Source organism: Balaenoptera ricei, chromosome 1 (genome assembly GCF_028023285.1).
Source record: "Balaenoptera ricei isolate mBalRic1 chromosome 1, mBalRic1.hap2, whole genome shotgun sequence".
NCBI classification, from domain to species: domain Eukaryota; kingdom Metazoa; phylum Chordata; class Mammalia; order Artiodactyla; family Balaenopteridae; genus Balaenoptera; species Balaenoptera ricei.
Genome location: NC_082639.1, coordinates 10,300,945 through 10,324,320, shown reverse-complemented (window position 1 = coordinate 10,324,320; position 23,376 = coordinate 10,300,945). Strand labels below are relative to the sequence as shown.

The following is a 23,376-nucleotide window of genomic DNA, read 5'->3' as shown; positions in this document are numbered from 1 at the left end:
TTGCAAAGAGCAAGGTGTTCCACTTGAGTGAAGTATTTATGTACAGCTCGTTTTGTTACAAAAGAGACTAAGGCATCTACTAAGTCATGCTTAAACTAAAATACTTAGTTTTATATAAAAAGATGAACAATTCCATTTCTTTACAATATGCAAACAAGTAATTCACAAAGGAATACACATGGCCAAAACCTCGCAGAAAAAAAATTAAATTTACCTAATAATCAAAAATAACTCCAAATTAAGTAATTTTTTTACCTGTCAAACTGGTAAAAATTGTTTTTTAAAGGGAAAAAAAAAACCAAAACAGGATTAGAAAGCAGACATTCCCCCAAAACGCTAATCAGAGAATAAACTGGTTTAATTTTTTCTGGATGGAATTAAGCAATATTGACCAAAGAACTTTAAAATGTACACACACTTTAACCAGTATATACACTTGTAGGAATTTATTCTCATGAGATAACTGGGCAATCATACCATGATGTATGTACGAAGATGTCCACAGCACCGTGGTTTACTACAGACTGTTTCTAATTCATTGCTAAATGGAGACCACCACAGATTAGCTCAGTATGACAATCCAGGCATATAGTGGAATACTAAGCAGACCTTAAAAAATACTGTTGTATGAATGACTGACTCACGTGGAAACCTGTATTTTCTGTTATCTTTGTATTCCTCAAGAATTTTTTCAGTAAATACACATTATCTCTATAATTAGGAGAAAACAAAGATAACCAGAAGTTGTGGAAATATACTTATCAGTATAAAAGTCATAATATACTGATGATTGAATAAAGCCATTTATATAAAGTATGGCTTAGATGATACCATTTTTGTTTTAGACATTAATATATGAAGAGAAAAATAATCTGAAACTTAAATACGTGACTATGTTAATAACAGTTTTCTCGGAGAAGTGGGATTATTCATAATTTTTATTTTCTTCTGCTTATCTGAACTTTCTACCTTTCCTCCACTGATTTAGTATAATCTCTAAGTAAAAAAGGGGAAGTGGGTGGGGAGAATGAATGAAAACCCAAGTGTGAAGGAAGGCAGCCAAGATCTGCTGAGTGCTAGGCTCACACCCCCCATCCTCTTCCCATCATCACACATACACAGTTTTTTAAAAATATGTAGCTTTCTCACTTTTATTGAGAGTCAAACCTTGTAATTAGGAACTGGGATGAAAATGTGTTTTCATACAATTCCTACCAACTGAAGTTGGTCAAACTTTGGTTTCCAATCAGAATTAACTTCAGTGACTGACACACAGAACCTATCTTTTAAAATGTGACAGAATTTTGCTTAATGTAAGTACAAATTACTAGACTGCACATGTACCATACCACCATGAGGCTCAGGCAGTGGAAAGACAGGGAGAATTAGAATCCCTTCCTTTCGGGCAAAGACCATGCAAAGGCAGGTAAAACTCCCAGCCCAGCTCAAACTCAACAATGATACATAACAAGTCTATTTCCAAATCTTGATAATGACTAAGAAATACTCAGCTGACTTGATCCCAAGGAGAAATACTTCCATATAATCAATAATTTTTCCTCTGTAAACAGTCCCTTTTAACAAAGCAAGGGTACCTGATTATGTACTATTATAAAATAATTTTTACAAGTTAACTTTGAAATGGAAATTCCCTATTTGGAGAGAAAGAATTGAAGGAAGGGAAGCACCTGTATGCCAAGCACTGGGCTAGATGCTCTACGTGTTATTTTATTTAACCTTTACAAGAACCCTATGAAATATTATTAAGTCCCTTTTATACATGAGGACACTAGGGAAGGATGATAACTTTACTAGAACTCTGAAGTCACTGAGAGTCAGAGCCCGGATTCAAACCTGGTTCCCTCATTTACTGCTCCATTTCTACTTTTTTCTCTTTCCAACCCCCTCCTCCCATCCTTAACCTCCCCTAGGTCATCCAGGCCTAACCTCCTTTCTGCCCCTACCACTAAACAAAGACTAGGTATTAACTCATTGTCAAACAGAATGTAACTTTCACACCACCCAATTTCAATTCAATTTAATCCAATCATTTCAAAAGCCCTAAAAATAATCTAAATTCACATTTTAGCACACACTCCAATTTAAAAGCACATTCAAAATTATATCCTCATGACAGATAGAGAAAGGTCTGTAAAGAACCAAACTGTTAAACATAGTTATTATTACCTCATGGGGTGGGGGTAAGGGTTTTAACTGAGAGCCTACCTTATCATTTACTTGTTATAATACACATGTATTAATTCAAATTTGCAAATTTAAAAAAAATCCTCATTCAATTAACATGAATGTATCATCATTCCAACCCTCAACTGTTTGCCTGAGGTCCTTACCCACGCTCAACCTGCAGTAACCAACCTTCTTCGACAGAAATCACTCCCAGGAATTAAGGGAGAGCAGTGAAGACACCTCCTCACACTGAGGTAAGTCGTTTACTCATCCAAACCAGTCCCGCCACAGTTCGAGTCTACAGAAATAAAGCCTTCCGTTGGCTGTTCTCTGGACTTGCCCCTCCACCTGTATGTAGCCTAGAGCTCTAACACACTGTTGATGGACACAGAACCTCTCCTGGAGGTCCGAGCTCCATTCCAGTGGCTCTGGTTTGTCATATTGTCTGAGGTCCCTTTTCATCTCTTTTCTCTGGGGATCTAGCTTGTTGAATTTCCAACATTACGATCATTTTCCACTTTCCCTGTCTGTCCCTGGAAGACAGACGACATCTAATTATATTTCCATGTGTTTAGACTGACAAAAGGAGTAAAGGGGAGACAGGAGGTTCACATCTCCACTAGCCCAACTTGCATGGCATTTACCTCCAGTGCACTTCCATAAGTAAATAATAACTCAGTGTGCATTCAGAAGTGAATTCCAGGACTTCCCCCCACATAGCACTCTAACTTCTTGGTTCAAATTACAGCCCATACTCTAACATTAGAAGAGAATGAAATTCTAAGCAAAAAATAAAGATCAGTAATCTTTAAATATGCAACCATTTTTAAAAAAAGTGTCTTTATCCTCTACATGATCATTCAAGAGTTTCTCTTTGATGTTCAGGTTCAACTAATATTTACTTAGCCAGAGTCATCCATAGCAAGTATTTTCATATGTATGATCTCATTTGTAGCCAAACAAATCTATGAAGAGCTTGTTATCCTCATTTAAAAGTAAGGATAAAGGAAAAATAAAAGGATAACCTGCTTTTGGAATAAGAGCATTTCAAGGAAAACATTTAATAAAAATTATGTCTTTATAAGTTATAAAGAATTGTATTAACACTGCTACCTAGAAAACACTACACCTTCTTGGTCTGTTCACATGCCATTTGTTGTTGAGTTCCAGAATTAGACACCCAGAGGGCTTGTTAAGGACCATAAGACACCACCCTACAGAAGTAACTTTCCAAGAGCTATAGACAAAAATGGATCTTTGGTATCAACCACTTCACTCTTCAGATTGCTTTAGAAAACCAGGGCTTCTTTTAAGAGCTATTCAAAGGCATCACTGTATCTGAAATATTCTGAAGATTCTAGAATAAGGGAAATAAAAAATCTAATAGGTGGTAGCACATTTTACTACAATAAGCCAACCTATAGGTGATTCTAAAATACAAATTTAAAAACTAAACAGCTGGGCCTCTCAAGCCTGCAAAGCCCAGTCCCAGAGCCATCATTACCAAAACCCCACACTGCCTGACCCCTGACCCTCATTTGAAACTACTGTAAGTTTCATACCTACGACCACACAAATATTTCTGGAAACCCGCACAACAACAGATGCTCAATAAATGTTGCCAGGTTCAAAGTAGGCCCCCAATCAACCTCCACAGGATGAATGAAATATAACTCATTCTTAAATTAGAAATTCTAACTCTGGATCATGGATGTTTAAAAATTCCATATAACCCTAGAAATCACATAAAAAATTTTGTGTATATATGTGCATTTGTATATTTTCTGGGGAGATTTTCAAAAGGGTCCGCAACACAAAAAAGAGTAAGAATCTCTAGGCTCTGTTGGTGGGAAGAGCACCGAATAGGCAACCGAGCAACCTGGGCTCTAGACCTAACTCCAAAACCGACAGTTTCAGACATCCAGCAGGCCACCTGCACTCATCTCAGATTTCTCATCTGTGGAAAGATTTAGGGTGTTTCTAGTATTCTTTTATTCCACAAACAAAAATCCCCATGGGGTATTGTCAGTAGTCTACACAATACCACAAATGTTATATGGCAAGCTCAGTGCTCCAGAATTGAGGACAGTGCCCAGCACATGGTAAGAGCTTATTAACAAAGAGGGGTTAAATAAGTAAATAAATAAACTCTCAAAGAGAATTTTTTTCTTGCACCATACCAAGCTGCCAATCTAAGTACAAGTTAACTTATTCAAAAAGATTGCTTAATTCTCTGCACTTCAACGTCCTCACCCTCCTGAAGTTCCTGAGAGAATATGATTGGTATAGCAGTTTCTATGACAATGAAATCTATGGCTAGCCCACTTTTAAGTACCAAGTTCCAAATCTTTGCACTCCTATTAACCACACAGCTTCACAGTAAACCTAAGACCCCAGACATCACCACACTCACTCCCACTGCTTCTCTTTCTCACACACAGAGACCAGGGCTTAGCAAACTTTCTGTAAAGGGCCAGAAAATATTTTCAGTTTTATAAGCCATACGGTCTCTGTCACAACTGCTCAACTTGGCCACTGTAGGGCAAAAGCAGCCACAGGTAATATGTAAACAAATGAATGTTCTGTGTTCCAATAAAACTTTATTAATGAACTGAAGTTTAAATTTCATATAATTTTCATATGTCACAAAACATTTGATCTCTGTTTAAAACTACTTAAAAACGTAAAATCCATTCTTAGCTCTCGGACTGTAAAAAAACAGGTGGCAGGTTGGATTTCCCTAGTGATCTAGGTCTTTTGCTAGGATACTGTGCATGGTTTAGAGGTTGGAAAGAAGCAGTAAGAGCTGAGTGGTACTTTCTGAAAAAAGGTTCTGTAGAATCAGCTGGTTGACTTCTCTAGTCTCATATCTTCTTGCCTCCATTTTTAAATTAGAAATAATCTGAAATTAGAAGAATTGAGATAGCAAAGCTTATGAAATGTACTTGTTAATATCTGATTGTAACAGCGCTGAATGATAAAAAGTTTGTTTTCACTTCTGAAAAAAATTACATTAAAGTCTTCTCATTATAGAGAAATAATTTCTCTATCAATTTTAGTTGAAATGCAATTCTACTTCTTCCCTCCATCCACCTGACTCAAAATTTGTTGCCTAAATGAATAACATGCAAATGGAAGCAGTGAACTATCAGTTTTCATCTATAAGAATGGGGGGAAGAAACTATTAAAAACATTAACAGTACTGGTTTTAAAGAGCTAGGAAGGGACTTCCCCGGTAGTCCAGTGGTTAGGACTCCACGCTTCCACTGCAGGGGGCACAGGTTCAATCCCCGGTTGGAGAACTAAAATCCCACATGCCGCCTGGCACGGCCAAAAAACAAAAAATAACTAGGAAGGAATATTTACTCTTGGTAGCTATGTAAATTAGCACAATCCTTTTGGAGGTCTGTTACGAAAATTTACCAAAAATTAAAATGTACATAACTTTTGACTTAACAATTATACTTCTAGGAATTTATCTTAAGAAGATAACCAGACAAGTGAACAAAAAAATGTATATACAGTGAGTTTCATACTTCGAAGAATTGGGGTTTTTTAAAAATTTTATTGAAGTATAGTTGATTTACAATGCTGTGTTAATTTCTGCTGTACAGCAAAGTGATTCAGTTATACATATCTATGTATTCTTTTTCATATTCTTTTCTCTTATGGTTTATCACAGTATATTGAATATAGTTCCCTGTGCTTTACAGTAGGACCTTGTTGTTTATCCATCCTATACTAGCATCTGCTAATCCCAAACTCCCAATCCTTCCCTCCCGAAGAATTGTTAATATCATGAAAAGATTAAAACTACTTAAATGTCCACTGGTTAAACAGTGGAAGGATACAATGGAATTCTAGGTACCATATAAGAAATAATGATGTAGATAAGCATTTGACATGGACACATCCGTAACATATTAAGAGAAAAAAGCACGTTACAAAATTGCATACATATACTGTTTGATCTCAACTGTATGAAATGTCTATATATGGTGTTTGTATAGGTACCAGTGTGTGTGAGAGAAAAAAAAACAGAGAGGACAGAGAAGCAGAACTAAAAGAATGCACACCATAATGTTCACTGGTGATTTTTACTTTCTTGTTTATAGTTTTCTGTATTGTTTATATTATTTTGCAGTTGAGCATGTATTACCTTTATAATTTAAAAAGGACTTATTAGAAGGTACAACACCAAGAGTGGACCGTAATATAAACCATGGACTCTGGGTGATAATGGTGTGTCAATTGTAACAAATGTCCCACTCTGGTAGAAATGTGGATAGTGAGGAAGTTGTGTGTGTAGGGCTCGTGGGGGAAATTTCAAAACTCTTTGTACTTTCTGCTCAATTTTCCTATGAACCTTAAACTCTCTAAAAAATACAGACTAATTTAAAAAAAAAAAGACTTATTAAAAACATGCAAACAATTCAAAAGTTCTGTTCATCAGAAGCAATTTTAGCCCCACGGAAGTGAATGTGAAAGGCTTTTACCAGAAGTGACTTTAGAATACTGCACATTGCTCAGTGTGTGTGTGCCCGTTTTTGTTTTTGTTTTTGTTTTGGGGGGGGGGGGGTAGTTGAGAGAAGTATTACATGAAGTCCAGCCTTTAGCCTGCCAGCAATTCCCCACCAGGAACTGACCGAAGAGTGCTCTCCTCTTTCCAGAACCTGACTGTTTTGTGCATTCACCCTGAGGATACTCTACTGTTTCTCTCCTGTTATTTCTGATTTAATAGAACGCTTTCAGTGAAAACTTAGAGGACTTAAGACTGCGTTAGATAATAAAGGGCTCAAGAAAAGCAATTTAACACTTTCTCTCAGATTAGCTTTAAAATGGAGTTCTAGCTGAGGCAAAAGAGGCTGCTAAAAGATAAACTGGCCTTAAGGGGCTTTAATGGGAAGAACAAATGCCAAGATGAGATTTTAATGATAAGCAGTTTCTGTTACATTAATTGGGGGCATTCTGTTGCAACTCTGAAGATAAGACCAAGGTTGGAATAAGTTAATGGGGAAACACTAAATTTTACCTGGATTTTTATTTTCTTCTTTATAAGAAATATGTACATTATAATTTACGCTTCCTATACTTTGCCAAATACATACCTCCACATGTGTATGTCATATATATCTACTTTTATTTTAACATAGCAAAAGGCTTAAAGGTTTCTGTATGGAATATATACCTCAGAGTTGAAACTATCTGAATGACAGCCAGATTTTTTTTTTTAATTGCAGGGAGAAAAAGCCAGCCTTGACAAGAACTAAATGTTTAAACCTGACTAACACTAATTGGCAATGTCATAAGGATTCCCAAACTGTGGCAGTACATAAGTAGAAGCATCTTAAATTAACAGTGGGATGTTAACAAGTTTATAGGAAAAATCGAATCTCTAATACGTCATGGCTCCAAATTATAATTTTCACCAAGCTACTAAGAATTCATACTCTGTATGAATTTCAATACAAATGAAGCTTAATTTACAAAAGGCACTGTTAATAATTTATACAATATGCCCAACAATATCAAATTGTTATGTCGAGTAAAACAGGTACCATAAACTTAGGTTTACTATTAATGACATTTGTTCAACCTTAGATACACACAGAACTAGAGTAAGCATTTCCTGGTTCCCTGAAATTATCCTAACTAGGATTAATGCTAACCTGGTAGAGCATATTTGTTGGTTTCACTTGGGAAACTTCTAAAGTTAAAAATGCCATTTATTTTGGAACATAATTTTGTGGTCAAGACAATTTTAAGTGTTCAGGCATTATCTTGAGTAATTTTTTTTTGGCTGGGCAGTTTTTCTACAAATACAGCACTCTTTTCACTCAAAAGTTGTGAAATAACACAAAGTAATCACTCCCTTGGTAAATGGTCATTTCCTAAGTCCCCTTGGGTTAACTGTCACTAGATTTATTATAAGGGATTCAAAGAAACTCTCAAAATTACTTAGAGAAACTGTCAGAATTTTCAAGGCAAGAAACATTGTTCATAGCACTGAGAAAAATAGCAACATACCTCCAACGGACAAATGCCACAGAACGTCTTGATGGAAAGTGTCCAGACATTTCCTAGGCGTATTTTATTTTTAGACTTTCATATGTTTACATATGAAACAGATGTGATTCAATCTAAGACAATCTGAAAGAAATGCTTTTCCTTACCATCAAAAAATTTCACTTGCTTTAAAAAGGAGTCACACCATTGAGTTCTACAAGAACATGGGGAGCTTCCCGAGGGCACCTGATCTGAATTAAATTCAACAGAAATGCTGAATTCACATGCAACTCTCCAGGAAACAATAACAAGATATTTTATCTTTACAGCTTTCTTAATGAGATTATTTTTTATTCTCCCCACTTTTTAAATTGAGGGTTTTAGGGCCCAGAGGTTAAGTGCCCTGCCCAAAGTTATAAAGGCGGGATGTGAACCCAGGCAAGGCAATGAAACATTTTTAACTGCCTCCCTGCCAGGCAGGAGACGTGGGTTCTGGTTCTGCACTGACAACACTCTCAACACGTGGGCCCCACAAGGAGCAGTTGCCCTCTCTGCTCTGGATGGCTTCCCTGAGTACGGAGTGTGCAAACGCTCCCTCTCTTCTAGGACTGTTGTGAGAACGTGAAATGAACAGAATGAAAGCCTTCCTAAAAGTCCAAAGCACTATATAAATATACCGTGTGCTAAATATGTCCAACTCTGAATGTTCCAGCAACACAGAGATTAGTTTCTAAAATACGGAGAAGACCCTAACAACGCTTTATTTGCGGCCACCTTGGAGTGTCTTTTATGGTATCTGTCTGCAAGCCTGTAAAGTGGCAGACCAAAGTCCTGGCTGCAAAGTCCTGAACAAGGCAAATAAAGAGTCGATTTGACATTTATTGTTGAGGACAGCCAAGCACTTTCAAAATACAAATGTAAAATCAGTCTGTATCTAAGGAAACACATTTTCTAACAAAAATATTCTTGATTTTAAAGAACATATTAAGATGATTATTTTAATTTCAGAACGTCAAATCCTAATAGAATGATATCTTAAAAAATGTACAGAACTCTGATAAAAAAAGGACCAGAATTATTTCTTACCTCCCACATGTATACATTATTCTTAACCTGAGATCTTTTTTTCTTATCACCAACAAATGGCCCAAACTTTTTGCCTTTTAAAATTGGCTTAGTGGCCCAGACACCTAGAAAATAAAACCAATATTTTCATAATATATTGTGGTTATTTTAAAGACTAAAGCATTAAAAGCAATTCAGTTTCACAAAATACTTAAAAGACTTGACAGCCTAAAAGCAAGAGTATGTTAAATTGATCAAGATCACGCAAAATCAAATTAAATCAAGTATTCAATGGGGATATTTATTTTTCTTCTTTATATTCTCCTGCATTTTCCTAATAGCCTGCAAAGAACCTATACTGTTTTATAAGTAGGAGAGATTATTTTATATTTGCTTGTTTTTAATTTTTACATGTAAAATTACCTAGACAGCACAATCACAAACACTTGGAGAATAGCAAAACCACAACAATTAAAAGAGAAAAAAATATTGGAATGTAGTAAAACTGCAAATAAATTTTAAGTTCTTCTTTCTACTTTTCTACAGATTTCAAGTTGTCCCCAATGAACATAAGTTGCTTTTATAAAGGGATAGAAACATAGTTTCGAATATTTTTCAAGTTTGTTTGCTTAAAGTGGAAAATACTCTCCTCTCTCTGTTTCCTGAAAACTTGAACAACTCACTTTTCAGAGTTTCAAGCAACTAAGATTTATGCTGCTTTGTGGTATTCTCAGGGGTACTTCTATTTTCTCCAACTGACCATAAGGCAAACAAACGAGATGCAGAAGCAGTGGGTAAAATGGCAGGAGATGCCCTGGAACCAAGGGAACCAGCGCCAGGGTGACTCTTCCTGTGAACAGGTTCCGTCACCTTCTGGCCTCAGGTACCTCACCTACAGACGGAGGCTGTGGTCTCAGCCAGTCCTGCCCAGCTACAATGAACCAATTCCACTGCCTATAAGTCTGCTATGAATCCCATTTGTTATCCCAGCTAATAATTAATTAGTGGAGATATAAAATCAACTACTTTCATGAATAATACAATATAAATGCTCAAATTACTCACTGAATAATTTTCAATGAGAATTAGGAAAAGCATTTATTAAAAATTTATTCACACACATATACACATAAACTGGAATATCAGAAGTACATTTTTAAAAACAGGAAATAGGACAAAAACATGATATATTCCAAGACTGTACTTTGACTAATTTTTATAACTTATTTCCTTAGCCTTCTGTCTAAAGATTAGGACACAAAAATAAGACTAAATACAAAAAAGCTTGGCTGTATTCAACAAAAAATTCCAGCCAGAAGCACTGGAATACACTCCTGTCACCATTCACTAAAATATCTACTGAGCGTCAGGTACTGGAGACATAAGCTAGATAAGAAATGAAGGCACTCACAATCAGTGAAAGGGACAGATGTGAAAACAAATACAAAATAATGAAATAAATATAATAGCATAATCACACTCAAATCACAGTGAAATCAGAGGAGGGAGCAATACATTCTATGGGAAGAAGAGCCCCGGGGAGACACGGAGGAAGGGGGCTGCTCAGGCTGAATCACGAAGGATGGTGGATGGGTGAATGTGTGTTTCTGGTTTAATTTTATAATCTATGTCCACCCTGGATTCTTAACTGGAAAACATAATCTTCTGAGTCAGAGTATAGACATGTTGCTTTTAGAGTGAGCTCCCTACCTGAGAAGCCCCAGAGGAAGCCTCGCCACAGCCCGCCCTCCCTTCCCTCTCCTTCTCTGACCCCAGTGCTCACCAACCCGAGTCTTGTCAACAGCAGATGGGAAAAGCCTCACTTCCTCTGGAAGGCCTCGAAGTACATGTTCGGGTACCTCGGCCAGGGTCTCGGCGGCTGCCACAGGCTCAGCGTTCTGCAAGTTAAGAAGCAGAAGGATAATAGCAAAAGGAAGAACACCCAGTTCCGTTTTGATTTTTTTCTGGCCCAATAAGCAAATAAGCAAAAATGTAACTGAAACCCGAAGCTGGCGAGCCAGACTAAGATGATGATGTCAAGCGTTTCAGGAGTTGCTTTGATGCTTGTCTGTGAGTCTCCAAAGGAAACCACTGTAACCTTCAAGCATGTCTGTGTTAATCTATTTTGTTCCATGCCACCTGTGGCCATTTTAAAAACATGTAAACCTCTGGCACCATATTGTTTTAAGCTCCCACAGAATCTTGCACCAAAATACAGCTCAAGCTTACTTTTAAGTCATAGGCTACCCTCAGCATTTAAGGACATTAAAAAAATAAAAACCAGCACTCCCTACTTAAATGAACACTGTTGGCACATGCTGTAAAGGTCATGCCAGCCAATCGGACCCCCCCCATCCCATCCATGCTTTCATCCCTCCAGCAACAACCCCTTGACAGGCTTGAGGATTCCCAGCAAGAACACTACAATTTATTCTGGGCCCTGCATGGAAGTGAGACCTTTCCAGGAAACAGTCCTATACGACTGTATACCAAGTAACTAAATAGCAAAGTCCCCACAATATCATAAAGTCTCTAAGAAATAGAGAATTTAGAAATTACTAAGTATATGCCAAAATGCTTAAGAAATAAGATTACTATTAGATATATGTATGTAAGGTAACGGAAAGGGGAGATTTGAGCCAACTCACAGAACATGACTGTTAGTCTAAAAATAACTTTCAAATCAAAGGAAAATCAAGTGGCTATTAACTGGCACCACATATACCCTGAAGAACTGATGTGCAGATCATGACCCCGCCAAGAATGATGGGGTTTGTAGTCTGAATGTTTTTTATTTCAGTGCAAAGGGAAACATTTCTCAAGGACTTTCAAAGAACCAACAGAGGCAAAAAGCAAACCCCAAGCTAAAAAGATTAATTTTCCCAGAACAACGAAGATCTTGTAGTTTTTAAGAATGTTTTGTCCCAAGAAAAGAATATCATCCAAATTTTTGTACTCCTAGCATTTCAATTTTTAAAAATACATATCAATAGGCTGCTTCGAGAGAAATAAATCCAGCGGCAACAAGCATGTCATTATGAAGGTCTACTGTGCTATTTTGAGTTGAAATGTGCAGAAGTGGGCATCGAGGGACTAGGGTTCATTCCCTGGACAGGGCAAGGGTGACGGTACATACACTCCAGAAGCACGAACACTTCCATCCTGCTTGATTTATGCCTTGGTCCTGACAGTATCACCAAGCACAAGTTCAATGCCTTCCCAGACATGGGAATATCAAAACTGCCCCAGAAAATGGTCTTATGGTATTTTTCATTAGCTAAAGAGTGAACAGATTTAGCACACAAATTTCTCACTTCTAAATACAGTGCCCTCATTTTTAAAATTCTAATGTATAAACTGGAATTCTAGAAACGTGAATAAATTTTTCCAAAGAGGGAAAAGGTATTAAATTGGTAGTTGCTACCCTAGGCTACATAATAATTATTTTTAACTTGGATAAATTACACAATATTAACAAGTACTTGCCGCAGTGATGAGTCCTATTAGCACATGGCCAGTTAGCACAGTCAGTGGGAATTTTCTTCCCCTTTCTCAGACGGGACCCAGGCGAAGATTTTAAAGGATCTGACACCACTTAAACTCCCCAGAAGCTTTGAAAAGACAGTGCGTTAGCCAACTCAAACTGATACTTCCAGGCAGTATTACAATAATATTAATGACTTAATATGTGTACCGGGAACTTCCTCGAGCCTCAGTGCAAGGCACTGTGTTAACCGTCTTGTGTGCAAGCTTACTCCAAAAAGCCCAAGAGGCAGGCACTGTCAATGCCCCCTCCCAGCTCCCTTCTCCCTCACCACACACACAGATGAGGAAACCGAGGCTTAGGGAAGTGGTCCAAGCTGCTCAAGGACAGGATTTGAGACTCCGTCTGTCTATCCCCAGAGCCCGAGCCCATAACTACTGTGGTATTCGCAGTTAAAATTCTGCTGGGTCAGGTATGAGGCCCTAATGTAAAACATGGTGACTATGGTTGACAGCATGTATTATAGAACTGAAACTTGCTAAGACAGTTGAACTTAAATGTTCTCACCAAAAAAAAGAAAAGAAAAAGATAAATATGCAAGGTGATGGGTATGTGAATTAACTAGATGGTAGGAATTCTTTCACAATGTATAGGTATATCAAACCACCACGATGTACACACACTTTAGACATCTTACAATTTTATTTGTCAATTATACCTCAATAAAGCAAAGATTTCAGAAAAGAAAAGATTCTGCTGGAATATAATCTGAGAACCTCTGCCCTAAAACCTCCAAACTTCCCCAGAAATGTCAACGGGAGATGGCGCCTAAGGCAGGATTGGTCATTCCCACAGGAAATTTGTAACTTGAGGATAAGTTGAAGATCATGGATATTAAAATTTCTGAGACACCTGTGAATATAAAGGACCTCAGCAGAAGTGCCACAGGAAAAAGAAATAAGCTAAGTTCCCATACACGTATTCACTTGCTTTCAGCAAAACCATTATTTTTAATTTGGGTTCCTTTAGTTAGTAGAGGAAAGCCTTTTTTCCTGTTTATTTCCGTATCCTTCACACTACAGAGGGACTCAGCTAAAACCGGAGGACCTCAGTCCAGACACTGGCCAGCTCCAGGGCCTTCCTCTCACCGCTCCGGCTGCTGGAATCTCCACTGCAGTGGCTGTGGCTGCAGACTGCATGGAACATCTTTAGGAAATCAGAAGGAGAAGCAGGTAGGACGGCTTGCCTGAACAGGACCACCCTCTCCCCCTTCCTTATTTTTCCTTCATAGCTCTTACCACAATTTTAAATAATTACTTGTATAATTATGTGTTTAATGCATCTCCCCCGTCAGACTGCAGGGAAGACAGACTGTGTCCATCTCACTCGATGTTGCTTTCCCAGTGCTCAGCAACAGAGTTAAAATGTTTGTTGTCACTTAAGTACTTGAATGAATAAATGACTCTTGCAAGTTAACTTAAACCTTTTTTAGAAAAAAGAAGGCTAGGAAAAAATTAAATAGCAGAGTCACCTATCTGAAAGCATTTTCTCTACGAGTGCCTGAATTTCTTGAATTTGAGGTAGGTATTTCTGGGTCAATGTAAGGATCCTGTTTTCAGAAAATGTGATATGCTCTCAATTCCAAGCAAGCAGTTTACAAGTAAACCTTTGGAACAAAAGAACATTTAAAAGAAAATTTCTCTTCCCAACACACTCATAAACTGGGATCTCTTTCATATACACACACACACATCTCTTTTATTATATATATATATATATATATATATATATATATATATATATATATATATACACATCTAATACTATATATATATATAGTATTAGATAGATAGACAGACAGATAGATAGATAGATAGATAGTATTAGATGTAATACCATACTCTAAACAGGGTCATCTTGGTGCTTACACTAAAGAATCACAATCCTGGGAATACTTCTTAGGTTGATTTTGTCTAAAAGAAACTGTAACGTCTAGTTAATTTATTAAAAGATTTCTGAGTCCCTTCTGTGGGCCAGGCAACGTTTTAAGCATCACATATGCCTTAACAATGTTATTACTCTAGTGAAGCAGACAGACAAAATCAAAGGTATACAATGCTTGGTACGTGTCGATGCTCTGAAGAGAAATCAAGCACAAGAAGGGGACACAGTGATGGGAGAAGGGCCAGGGTGCTATTTTAGACAGAGGGCTGAAGGAAGACCTCTCTAGCAGTAGGAAGGGAATCGTGTGACAATATGCAGGAAAAACAGGCCAGGAAAGGACCTTGCTGAGTTAGGAATAAGCGTGGTGTGTTCAGAGAACAGACTGGCAAAGAGACCAATGTGTCCACAGTAGAGCGGGGAACCGAAGAGCGGCCAGTGCTGTGTGTGTCGGCGGGGGGCGGGGTGGGGGGTGGGGGGTGATGCCATTGGAGAACCCTGAACCACACAGAATGAGAGGGGTAGAAGGTAAGCAGCCGGAGGCCAGGCTGCACACTCCAGGGGGGAATCCTGGCTCTCCTCTTTCCAGAGGGGCCAACGGCCTCCCAGCACCCCATCCCTGCCGTCCCAGAATAAAGGCACATTCCCATTTCAAGAGTTCCTGACACTGACCACTGTGATAAGCACGGGGGAAGCTACGAGGACGTCTCTACTTTCCTGTCATGTAATAGAAAACCTAAGAACTCTTTAATTCCCTACTTAATGAAACAAGTATCAGTGAACTGATCTGGATTGATATGTATTAAATTTAACGTAGTAAGTTTAAGTTAGTAAGTTAGTTATTAACTGTTAATTGACCTCCTTAATTCCATGTCTCCAACTTCCTACCTCAAAGTTAAAGAAAGTCAATATCCCCTCTCTCCCCCAACTAACGGCCACAAGTTGTCCACCATTCAATCACTAACAAACACTTCCCGCGTGCCTGCTCCGGGCTGGCATGTGCTGGCGGTGAAGATACTACGGTTAATACAGCTGACCCAGGCCCCCTTCTCAAGAGGTTCACCGGCAGAGGAACTCTTATTCTGCTTCCTAACACAAGAAACCTTACAGCTATTTGGAATCTCCAGCTTTGACCTTGCTGCGGAGCCTCTTAAAGGTCCTTCTACGCTTTCCTGCATTACTCCTCCTCTGGCCGAGGATGACCTTCGCATGCTGGATAATGGGGAGCTCAGGGAACACGACTCTCACTCCTTCCTCTGGGCCAAGCTCTGTGCTAACAAGCACTTTCTGCACATCTCCTCGCCGAATCCTCTCCATAGTCAGAGCTAACGCTGACGGAGTATTCAGGATACTAATCAGACACTATTCCAAGCTCTTTCTACAGCACCTCATTTAATCTTTACACTATCATGCTGGCTGTGGGTTCTTTTATAACCCCATTTTACAGATGAAACTGAAACCTGCCTATACTCACAGCCAATAAGTGGCAGAGGTAGGATTCAAACCCAGACAGTCACGCTTCAGGAGCAGGAATCCCAAATACCATGCCTTAGAGTAGCCCTGTCAAGTAACTTTCCCAAGTTACATAAAGTAGTGGAGCCAAGGTAAATTCCAGACAGGAGTCCACATTTTAACTACTAAACCAGTGGGGTCTCGCACTATAATCCGGTGGTGCCTGGGAAGCCCTTTCGAGGGTCCACAAGGTCAGAGCCATTTTTATAATAATACTAAGATGTTATCTGCCTTTTTCACTCTCAGATGTGTACAGGGGAGTTTTCTGGAGGCTCTGACATGTGATGATGTCATCATTCCACTGGCTAATGGAATGTGTGATTATTTAATCTTGTGTTTTAAATTTTCTGAGTCATGAATAAGGCCTGTAGTCTGACTAACATCACTGTACCAAGTTGATTCCGTGGTATTGATACTGTACTAGAGTTAAGACGTTACCATCGGGGAAGCTGAGTGCAGAGGACCATACAGGACCCTACTACTTTTGCAATTTCCTGTGAATCTAGAATTATTTCCCCCCCAAAGTTTTAAAATTTGTTTCAATTTCATGGTAAATATCCAAATACACAATCCACATAAACAAAAAGCTTGAGAATGGCTGGACTAAGGAAGACCACCCCTGACCTTCCGGTACCTCCCATCTCAGGACTGAGAGGCAGAGGACAGGACAGTGTGGTGATGCGAGGCGCGAGGGAAGAGGCTGGATCCACATATTTGTGCCACCCCGCCTCCCCCCGTGCCAAGCTTCCTGAGTACAACTGGAGGGCGTGCTCCCCTACAGGCACAAGGGTTTGTTTGGTTTTTTTAAGGTTTCATTGCCACTCACCAAAGGAGAACAAGTAAAACAGACTAGAACAAACTGAGTTAAGTGGCTTCAAAATACTAAAGGCAACAACTTATCATCAATGCCCCTGTTAGGGCTCCTGCAAGGATGGACAAGGAGAACAGAGTTCCTACCCTTTGCTTTAAGCCCCAGATGGTGGGACTGGGACCCCATCAAGGCCTGAGGACTCCTAAGGGAGCCAGTGTGTGTCGGTGCTCCAGGCCCCTGCCCTACCCAGAGGAAGCCTGTCTCCACTGTCCTACCGGGCAAGGGTCCCCATCAGGCCTGCTTCCCACGCTCTCGCCTCTCGCTGCACGCTGCACTCTGACGCACTGACGGGCTGGCCTGTTTGATGGCCTCTCCGCCAGAGGCAAAGCCGAGGTCCCAGACACACAGGGCAGGTCTGTTTCACTCGCCCTGCCCCCGGAGCCCGGCACAGGATGCGTAGCTCAGAGCAGTGGTTGCAGTGAACAGTCAAATAAACAAGTGTCTGGCAGCCAATGCCAAGAGGTCCAGGCGCAGAGACGGCTGTAAGTGGATACGGCTCGACTGGTCACGGAGTCCAGGGGAGTGGATGAGATTGGAGAGCCGAGAGCAAGAGAAGAGTGAGGACGAGCCCTCCGGACGCCACTGTCTCAGAGTAAAAGCAGCAGAGGAGGCCTAGAAGAAGACAGCCCAGAGGCAGTGAGGTATCAGAAAGGCCGGGAAAAGGTTCAAGGAAGGGAGAGAGGTCAACAGTCACACGCTGCTGGTGAGGCTTCAAAATCTGCTGCATCTGATCCCTTCCTTCAGCGCCCGCCGCCGCCATCCTTTAAAGCTGAAATAGCACAGCAATCCCCACCCATCCAACAAATGTCCAGTCTCTGTCCCACGTGCCACCACAGCGCTACCCTAGGAACCTAGGAAAGCAACAAGGAGGACATGGGGTCCTGCCCACCTGCGGCCCACAGCCTAACGTGGGAGACCGGCGGGGTGTTCCCACTGGGACCACTGAAAGAAAGGGTGTGATAAACAGAGATAAGGAGGGAACTCTGCTTTAGTTAGGGTAGCTGGGGGTGGAGCAAGTGCATCTCAGAGAATGACACAGAGACTTGGACTTGAAAGATGAGAAGGAGCCATGTGTGAAGGACTGAGCATTCCAAAGAAACATCCTGAGGAGACAAAGGGCTTGGCAAGTTCAGGAACAAAAAGAGGCCACTGTGGCCAGGTCAGAGTGAGCCAGGGAGAAAGCAGAGGCAGCTGCCACCAGACCCTGCAGAACCTTCACGACCAAGGTGCAGAGACCAGATGGCCTTTGCAGAGCAGTGGGGCACTGCAGGGTTTGGGGCAGGGGAGTGACAAGATGTGACGAAGTCTTCTGGCTTCTAGTCTATTCCATATCAACTTCTCCAAACCCTCTGCCTTCTCTATTAATCAACCTATAAAGTATCTGGTTCAAAACTCTTTTTAAAACATTCTAAATAAAATCTTGTAGTTCCTCTACTGGTTTTTAGAAACTTTCACAGTTCAAGGGAAGCAAAGAAAATGAGGTACCTGAGAGCTTTCTCACCCTGACATACCCGTGCCCCTTGTCCAGAAGGTTCTGATGCAGGGTGGGAATGGAGTGGGGGCTGAGCAGGAAAAGGAGCTTTCTGTTGCCTCCCAGTGAGTCTGTTACTGGCAAGACTGAGTTGCAACTTCTCAAACTACCTTCATCCAAAGCAGCAAACTGTGGACCTACAGCTTTTCAAGTGAGATAGTTTGGTATACCCACAGATTTTAAAAAAAAAAAATTCTATTGGAAGAAAACTCCCCATTTTACTCTTAAAAGTTCCTTCCTGAGGCTTCCCTGGTGGCGCAGTGGTTGAAAATCTGCCTGCCAATGCAGGGGACATGGGTTCAAGCCCTGGTCTGGGAAGATCCCACATGCCGCGGAGCAACTGGGCCCGTGAGCCACAACTACTGAGCCTGCGCGTCTGGAGCTTGTGCTCCGCAACAAGAGAGGCCGCGACAGTGAGAGGCCCACGCACCGCGATGAAGAGTGACCCCCGCTTGCCGCAACTAGAGAAAGCCCTCGCACAGAAAGGAGGATCCAGCACAGCCATAAATAAAAATAAATAAATAAAAAATTTAAAAGGAAAAAAAGTTCCTTCCTGGCCCCTACAGGCACAACCCTCTGGCTCTTCCTGCCCTCACCAGCCTAGGTCCTCTTTCTCCTCTGGGGCTCTCACAGCCTACAATGACCCAGACCACTGGTCCTTCTGACCCTCAATTCCTCTGACCAGTCAATATCCTCCATATCCTTCCGGGTCAAGTTCACATCCCAGTTCCTCCATGAAGACATTCCAAATAATGCAGGATTGTCCACTTTTCTGGCTTCCTGTATGGTCAGCTTTATGCTCTATACATATAGTACTTCAAGGCACGTGGAAAACGATTCCATGAGGAGAGACAGACTGTTGGTGAGACGATCAATTAGGAGGTTTAGTAAACAAGGAAGACGTTAAAAACCTTAAAAAAACCAAACAAACCCTTGTGTCAGTCTCGGTCTGTACTCAAGCAGTAACATTGATTAGAAGGTATTTTACAGGGCAGAATCGAGACTTGGTTACTGGCTGAAGATGGTAATAACAATACTTACAGTGTTCCCTATATGCCGGGCACTAGCCTTAGCGCTTTACATTTATTACTCATTTACTCTTGCCCACGATCGCATGGAATGGGCACCGCTATTATCCCTATTTAACAGGTGAGAAACAAATACCAAGAAGGCAAGTGACTTGCCCAAGTTTACACAGCTGGAGGGGAATGTGAGTCACAGGACACCAAAGGTGAGGCAGAGCTAAACAACCCTATAACCTTCTCTACCAAAGCATTAATATCAGAACAACAAAAAATGTAAGACTTCTGCCACAGTTCCTTCCACAGTTACGTAAGGAAATGCTATTCAAGTTGCTAATTTCTTTTTTCAAATTTCAGAAATAATCTAATATTTTCATTTGGAAAGACAATGTCCTGGATTTTATAAAAATTGCTAATTTACCTAGTAAAATACATGATTCAAAATGAGATTTAAGGGCCATCATTATTCAATGCATTAGTTTCCTAAATTATACACTCACTAGTTGAGGTTTAAGTAATAACAACAGGTTGGAATCACCTTACTTGGAAGGCTTTTTTAGAAATGTCTTTAGTGTCAAATTTGTATTTATAGTTACCTATAAAAAATATAATTCTATATTAATAATATGCTATAACAGCAAAAGTGCTTTTGATTTTTTACACCATATATATTTTTAGGATGAGAAAAAAAGCAGGGGAGATACCTAAAACGAAAGATAGTAGCCATCCCACAGTTTCACCAAATCTTTAGAAGTATGATTATGAACAGATTTATCTAGATGGTCAGATGGTCTCCCATAAAATATTTCCTGTAAAAGGAATAAACCACTAATATGCACAACAAATGGATGACTCTCAAAAACATACGCTGACCAAAAGGAGATAAACACAAAGAAGCACATACTATATGATTCCATTGACCTGAAATTCTAGAATGGGAAAAACCAAACCATAGGGACAGAGAGCAGATCAGTGGTTGTCTGGGGTAGGGGCTCGGGGGAGGACTAACTCCAGAACAGCAAGAAGGAACTTTTGAGGGTGATGGAAATGTCCTATATCTTGACAGTGATGGTGGTTACATGAGTGTAGACATTTGTCAAAACTCAACACTTCGAATGAGTATATTTCATTACACATAAATTATACCTCAAAGTTGATTTTTAAAGTAAAATAAGTAAATGAATCCTATACTCTCCTCTTTGAATCGTGCTAAAATGAGACTTTAATGCTCTGAGAAAATAAAGAACAAAAATACCAATGCCATAGAAAAAAATTTTTTTCAAGATTTTTCTTTAACCCAAGTCAAGCATTCCTTTGCTCAAAAACCTCCAAAGGTGTCCCATCTCCCTGAGCAAAGTCCACTCTGGTCCTCACAATGACCACAGGTCTGACCCAACACCCCTCTGACCCCATCCGCTCTGCTCCAGGCACGTGTGCTCTAGAACCAGCCTGCTCCACTTCCTCCCTACACCTCTCTCTTCACACTCTCAAATAAACAGTCACTGTGTTTAATATGTATCAGAACACTGGCACTGACTGCTATTACATAAGGCTGCATGTACTATCTTACACAGGCAACACATACTAATGTCTTTATTTTTTTTTTTTAAAGATGCTAAATAGAGTCCCTTTTTTTTAAATTATTTTATTTCATTTATTTTTGGCTGCATTGGGTCTTTGTTGCTGCGCGCGGGCTTCTTCTAGTTGTGGCGAGCGGGGGCTACTCTTCATTGTGATGCTCAGGCTTCTCATTGTGGTGGCTCCTCTGTGTTGGGGAGCACGGGCTCTAGGCGCGCGGGCTTCAGTAGTTGTGGCACGTGGGCTCAGTAGTTGTGGCTCGCGGGCTCTAGAGCGCAGGCTCAGTAGTTGCAGCACACGGGCTTAGTTGCTCCGCGGCATGTGGGATCTTCCTGGACCAGGGCTTGAACCCGTGTCCCCTGCATTGGCAGGCGGATTCTTAACCACTGCACCACCAGGGAAGTCCCTAATGTCTTTATTTTTAAAAATATAAGAATAAGCAAGCTTTACTGGTATTTCATTTAAATTTATATCAGTAACTCCTTTTATACACTTCATCCAAAGACGGATCATAAATGACTACATCAGTTTTAACCTATTTAATTAAAGCATCTCGTTTCTTACATCACTGGGGAGCAACAGCAGTGGGTGACAGGAGAGATCAGATTCCACATCCCTTAATATTAAGAACGCAACATTGTATATTCACACTAAGATACATATTCCTGCCACAACAGACTAATACTAACCACCACAGCAATTGTTGTCACCGGCAAAAGACATCCAAGAATCAGAGAGTATTAAAACACCCAAATTCCATGAACAATTCTTCTTTGTTTAGACTCGCAAACAATACTCTTAGTTACTATTCTGGGGGCAAACAATGGAGGAAAAAAATCAAACAAGCTTCAGTTTCCTAAAATAGCATTAAATTGTATTTGGTTAAGGAATGAGTACGACTGCAATTAACAACAAGCAGATGGGGACACAGAACAAGAAAATCTTATACACCATCTCTGCAAAAGAACAGCAGTCAAATAGTTCTGAAAACACTTTCAAAAGTACCCTCTTTCAAAAAGCTGGCAGGTCCATTAAGCTTCCAACTAAAGAAACTGTCCTCGAATATGGTGTTAATAGTGAACAAACATATTACTACATTCATGCCTCTAACAATCCAGTCTCTGCAGCACAGGAAGAACGATATTCTAAAAAGTGGAAACCAGATGATGTCTCCGTCCAGTGGCTTCCCACTGCATTTAGAAGAATAGAAGATAAACTTCTCCTCACAGCCCTGAAGGCCCTATAAATCTGGCCCTCATCCCTCACACCAACTTCATCCTGTCCAGAGTCCCTGATTGTCAAGCTCCAGCCCCTGGCCTGCTCTCTGTTCCTTGAACCAGCAGACTCAGTCTCACCTCAGAGCCTTTGCATTCACTGTTTGTTCACTCTGCCTAGAATTTCTTTCCCCAGATCTTCATATATCTGGCTCCTGGTTATGACTTGAGTCTCTGTTCTATTATTAATCACTTCTTCAGAACAGCCTTCCCTGACCATGTAATCCAGAGAACCTCTCCACCCATCATTCTTTATCACATTACCTTATTTCACTGTCTTCACAGCACTTTTCACTATCTGAAATTATCTTGTTTGTCATCCTGCTTTTTAACTGTCTCCCTCTAAAAGTATGTGTTACAAAGCTGAGCCCTTGCCTACCTAGTTCCCTGCAGGCAGAATCCACAACACACTGGGATGCAGTCTATGCAGGATGAATGAGGGGATGAGAGAACATTCAGAACAGCTGAAGTAATGGAATATGGATCTTTCCATTATTCTGATGGCTTATCACAATTCTCAGGGTTGGGTCTGCAGCATCAGCGATTAAAAGCTTCTTCTGTTATTTTAGTAAGTAAAACTTTAAAACAGGTTTGGAACGCTCAATTGCTTTGCTACTGATTACTGGCGATACCATAGACCAGTGGTCCCCAACCTTTTTGGCACCAGGGACCAGTTTCGTGGAAGACAATTTTTTCCACGGGGGCGGTGGGGGGAGTGGTCCAGGCGGGAACGTGAGCGATGGGAAGCAGCAGATGAAGCTTCGCTCACTCGCCCACCGCTCACCTCCTGCTGTGCGGCCCAATTCCGGTCTGCCGCCCAGGGGCTGGGGACCCCTGCCATAGATGACTGATCAGTATACAGAGATGCTGCAATCATAAAACTACTATACTGATAGAAAGTTTCA

The 23,376-nt window shown here is 40.3% G+C and overlaps 1 protein-coding gene across 7 annotated transcripts in view; it reads right to left on the bottom strand.

Annotated features, from left to right (window-relative positions):
- PRDM2 (PR/SET domain 2) overlaps positions 1–23,376 on the bottom strand; it is a 119,293-nt gene that overhangs the window by 77,648 nt on the left and 18,269 nt on the right. For 5 of the 7 annotated variants that reach the window (XM_059913689.1, XM_059913698.1, XM_059913715.1 and 2 more), the window contains 2 exons: positions 11,042–11,156; positions 9,280–9,383 (listed from right to left, as the gene is read on the bottom strand). In XM_059913689.1, coding sequence (XP_059769672.1) covers positions 9,280–9,383; positions 11,042–11,156 — 219 coding nt within the window. Of the gene's footprint in view, positions 1–9,279; positions 9,384–11,041; positions 11,157–23,376 lie in introns of those variants that run through there. The other 2 variants (XM_059913722.1, XM_059913732.1) reach the window with 2 other exon arrangements.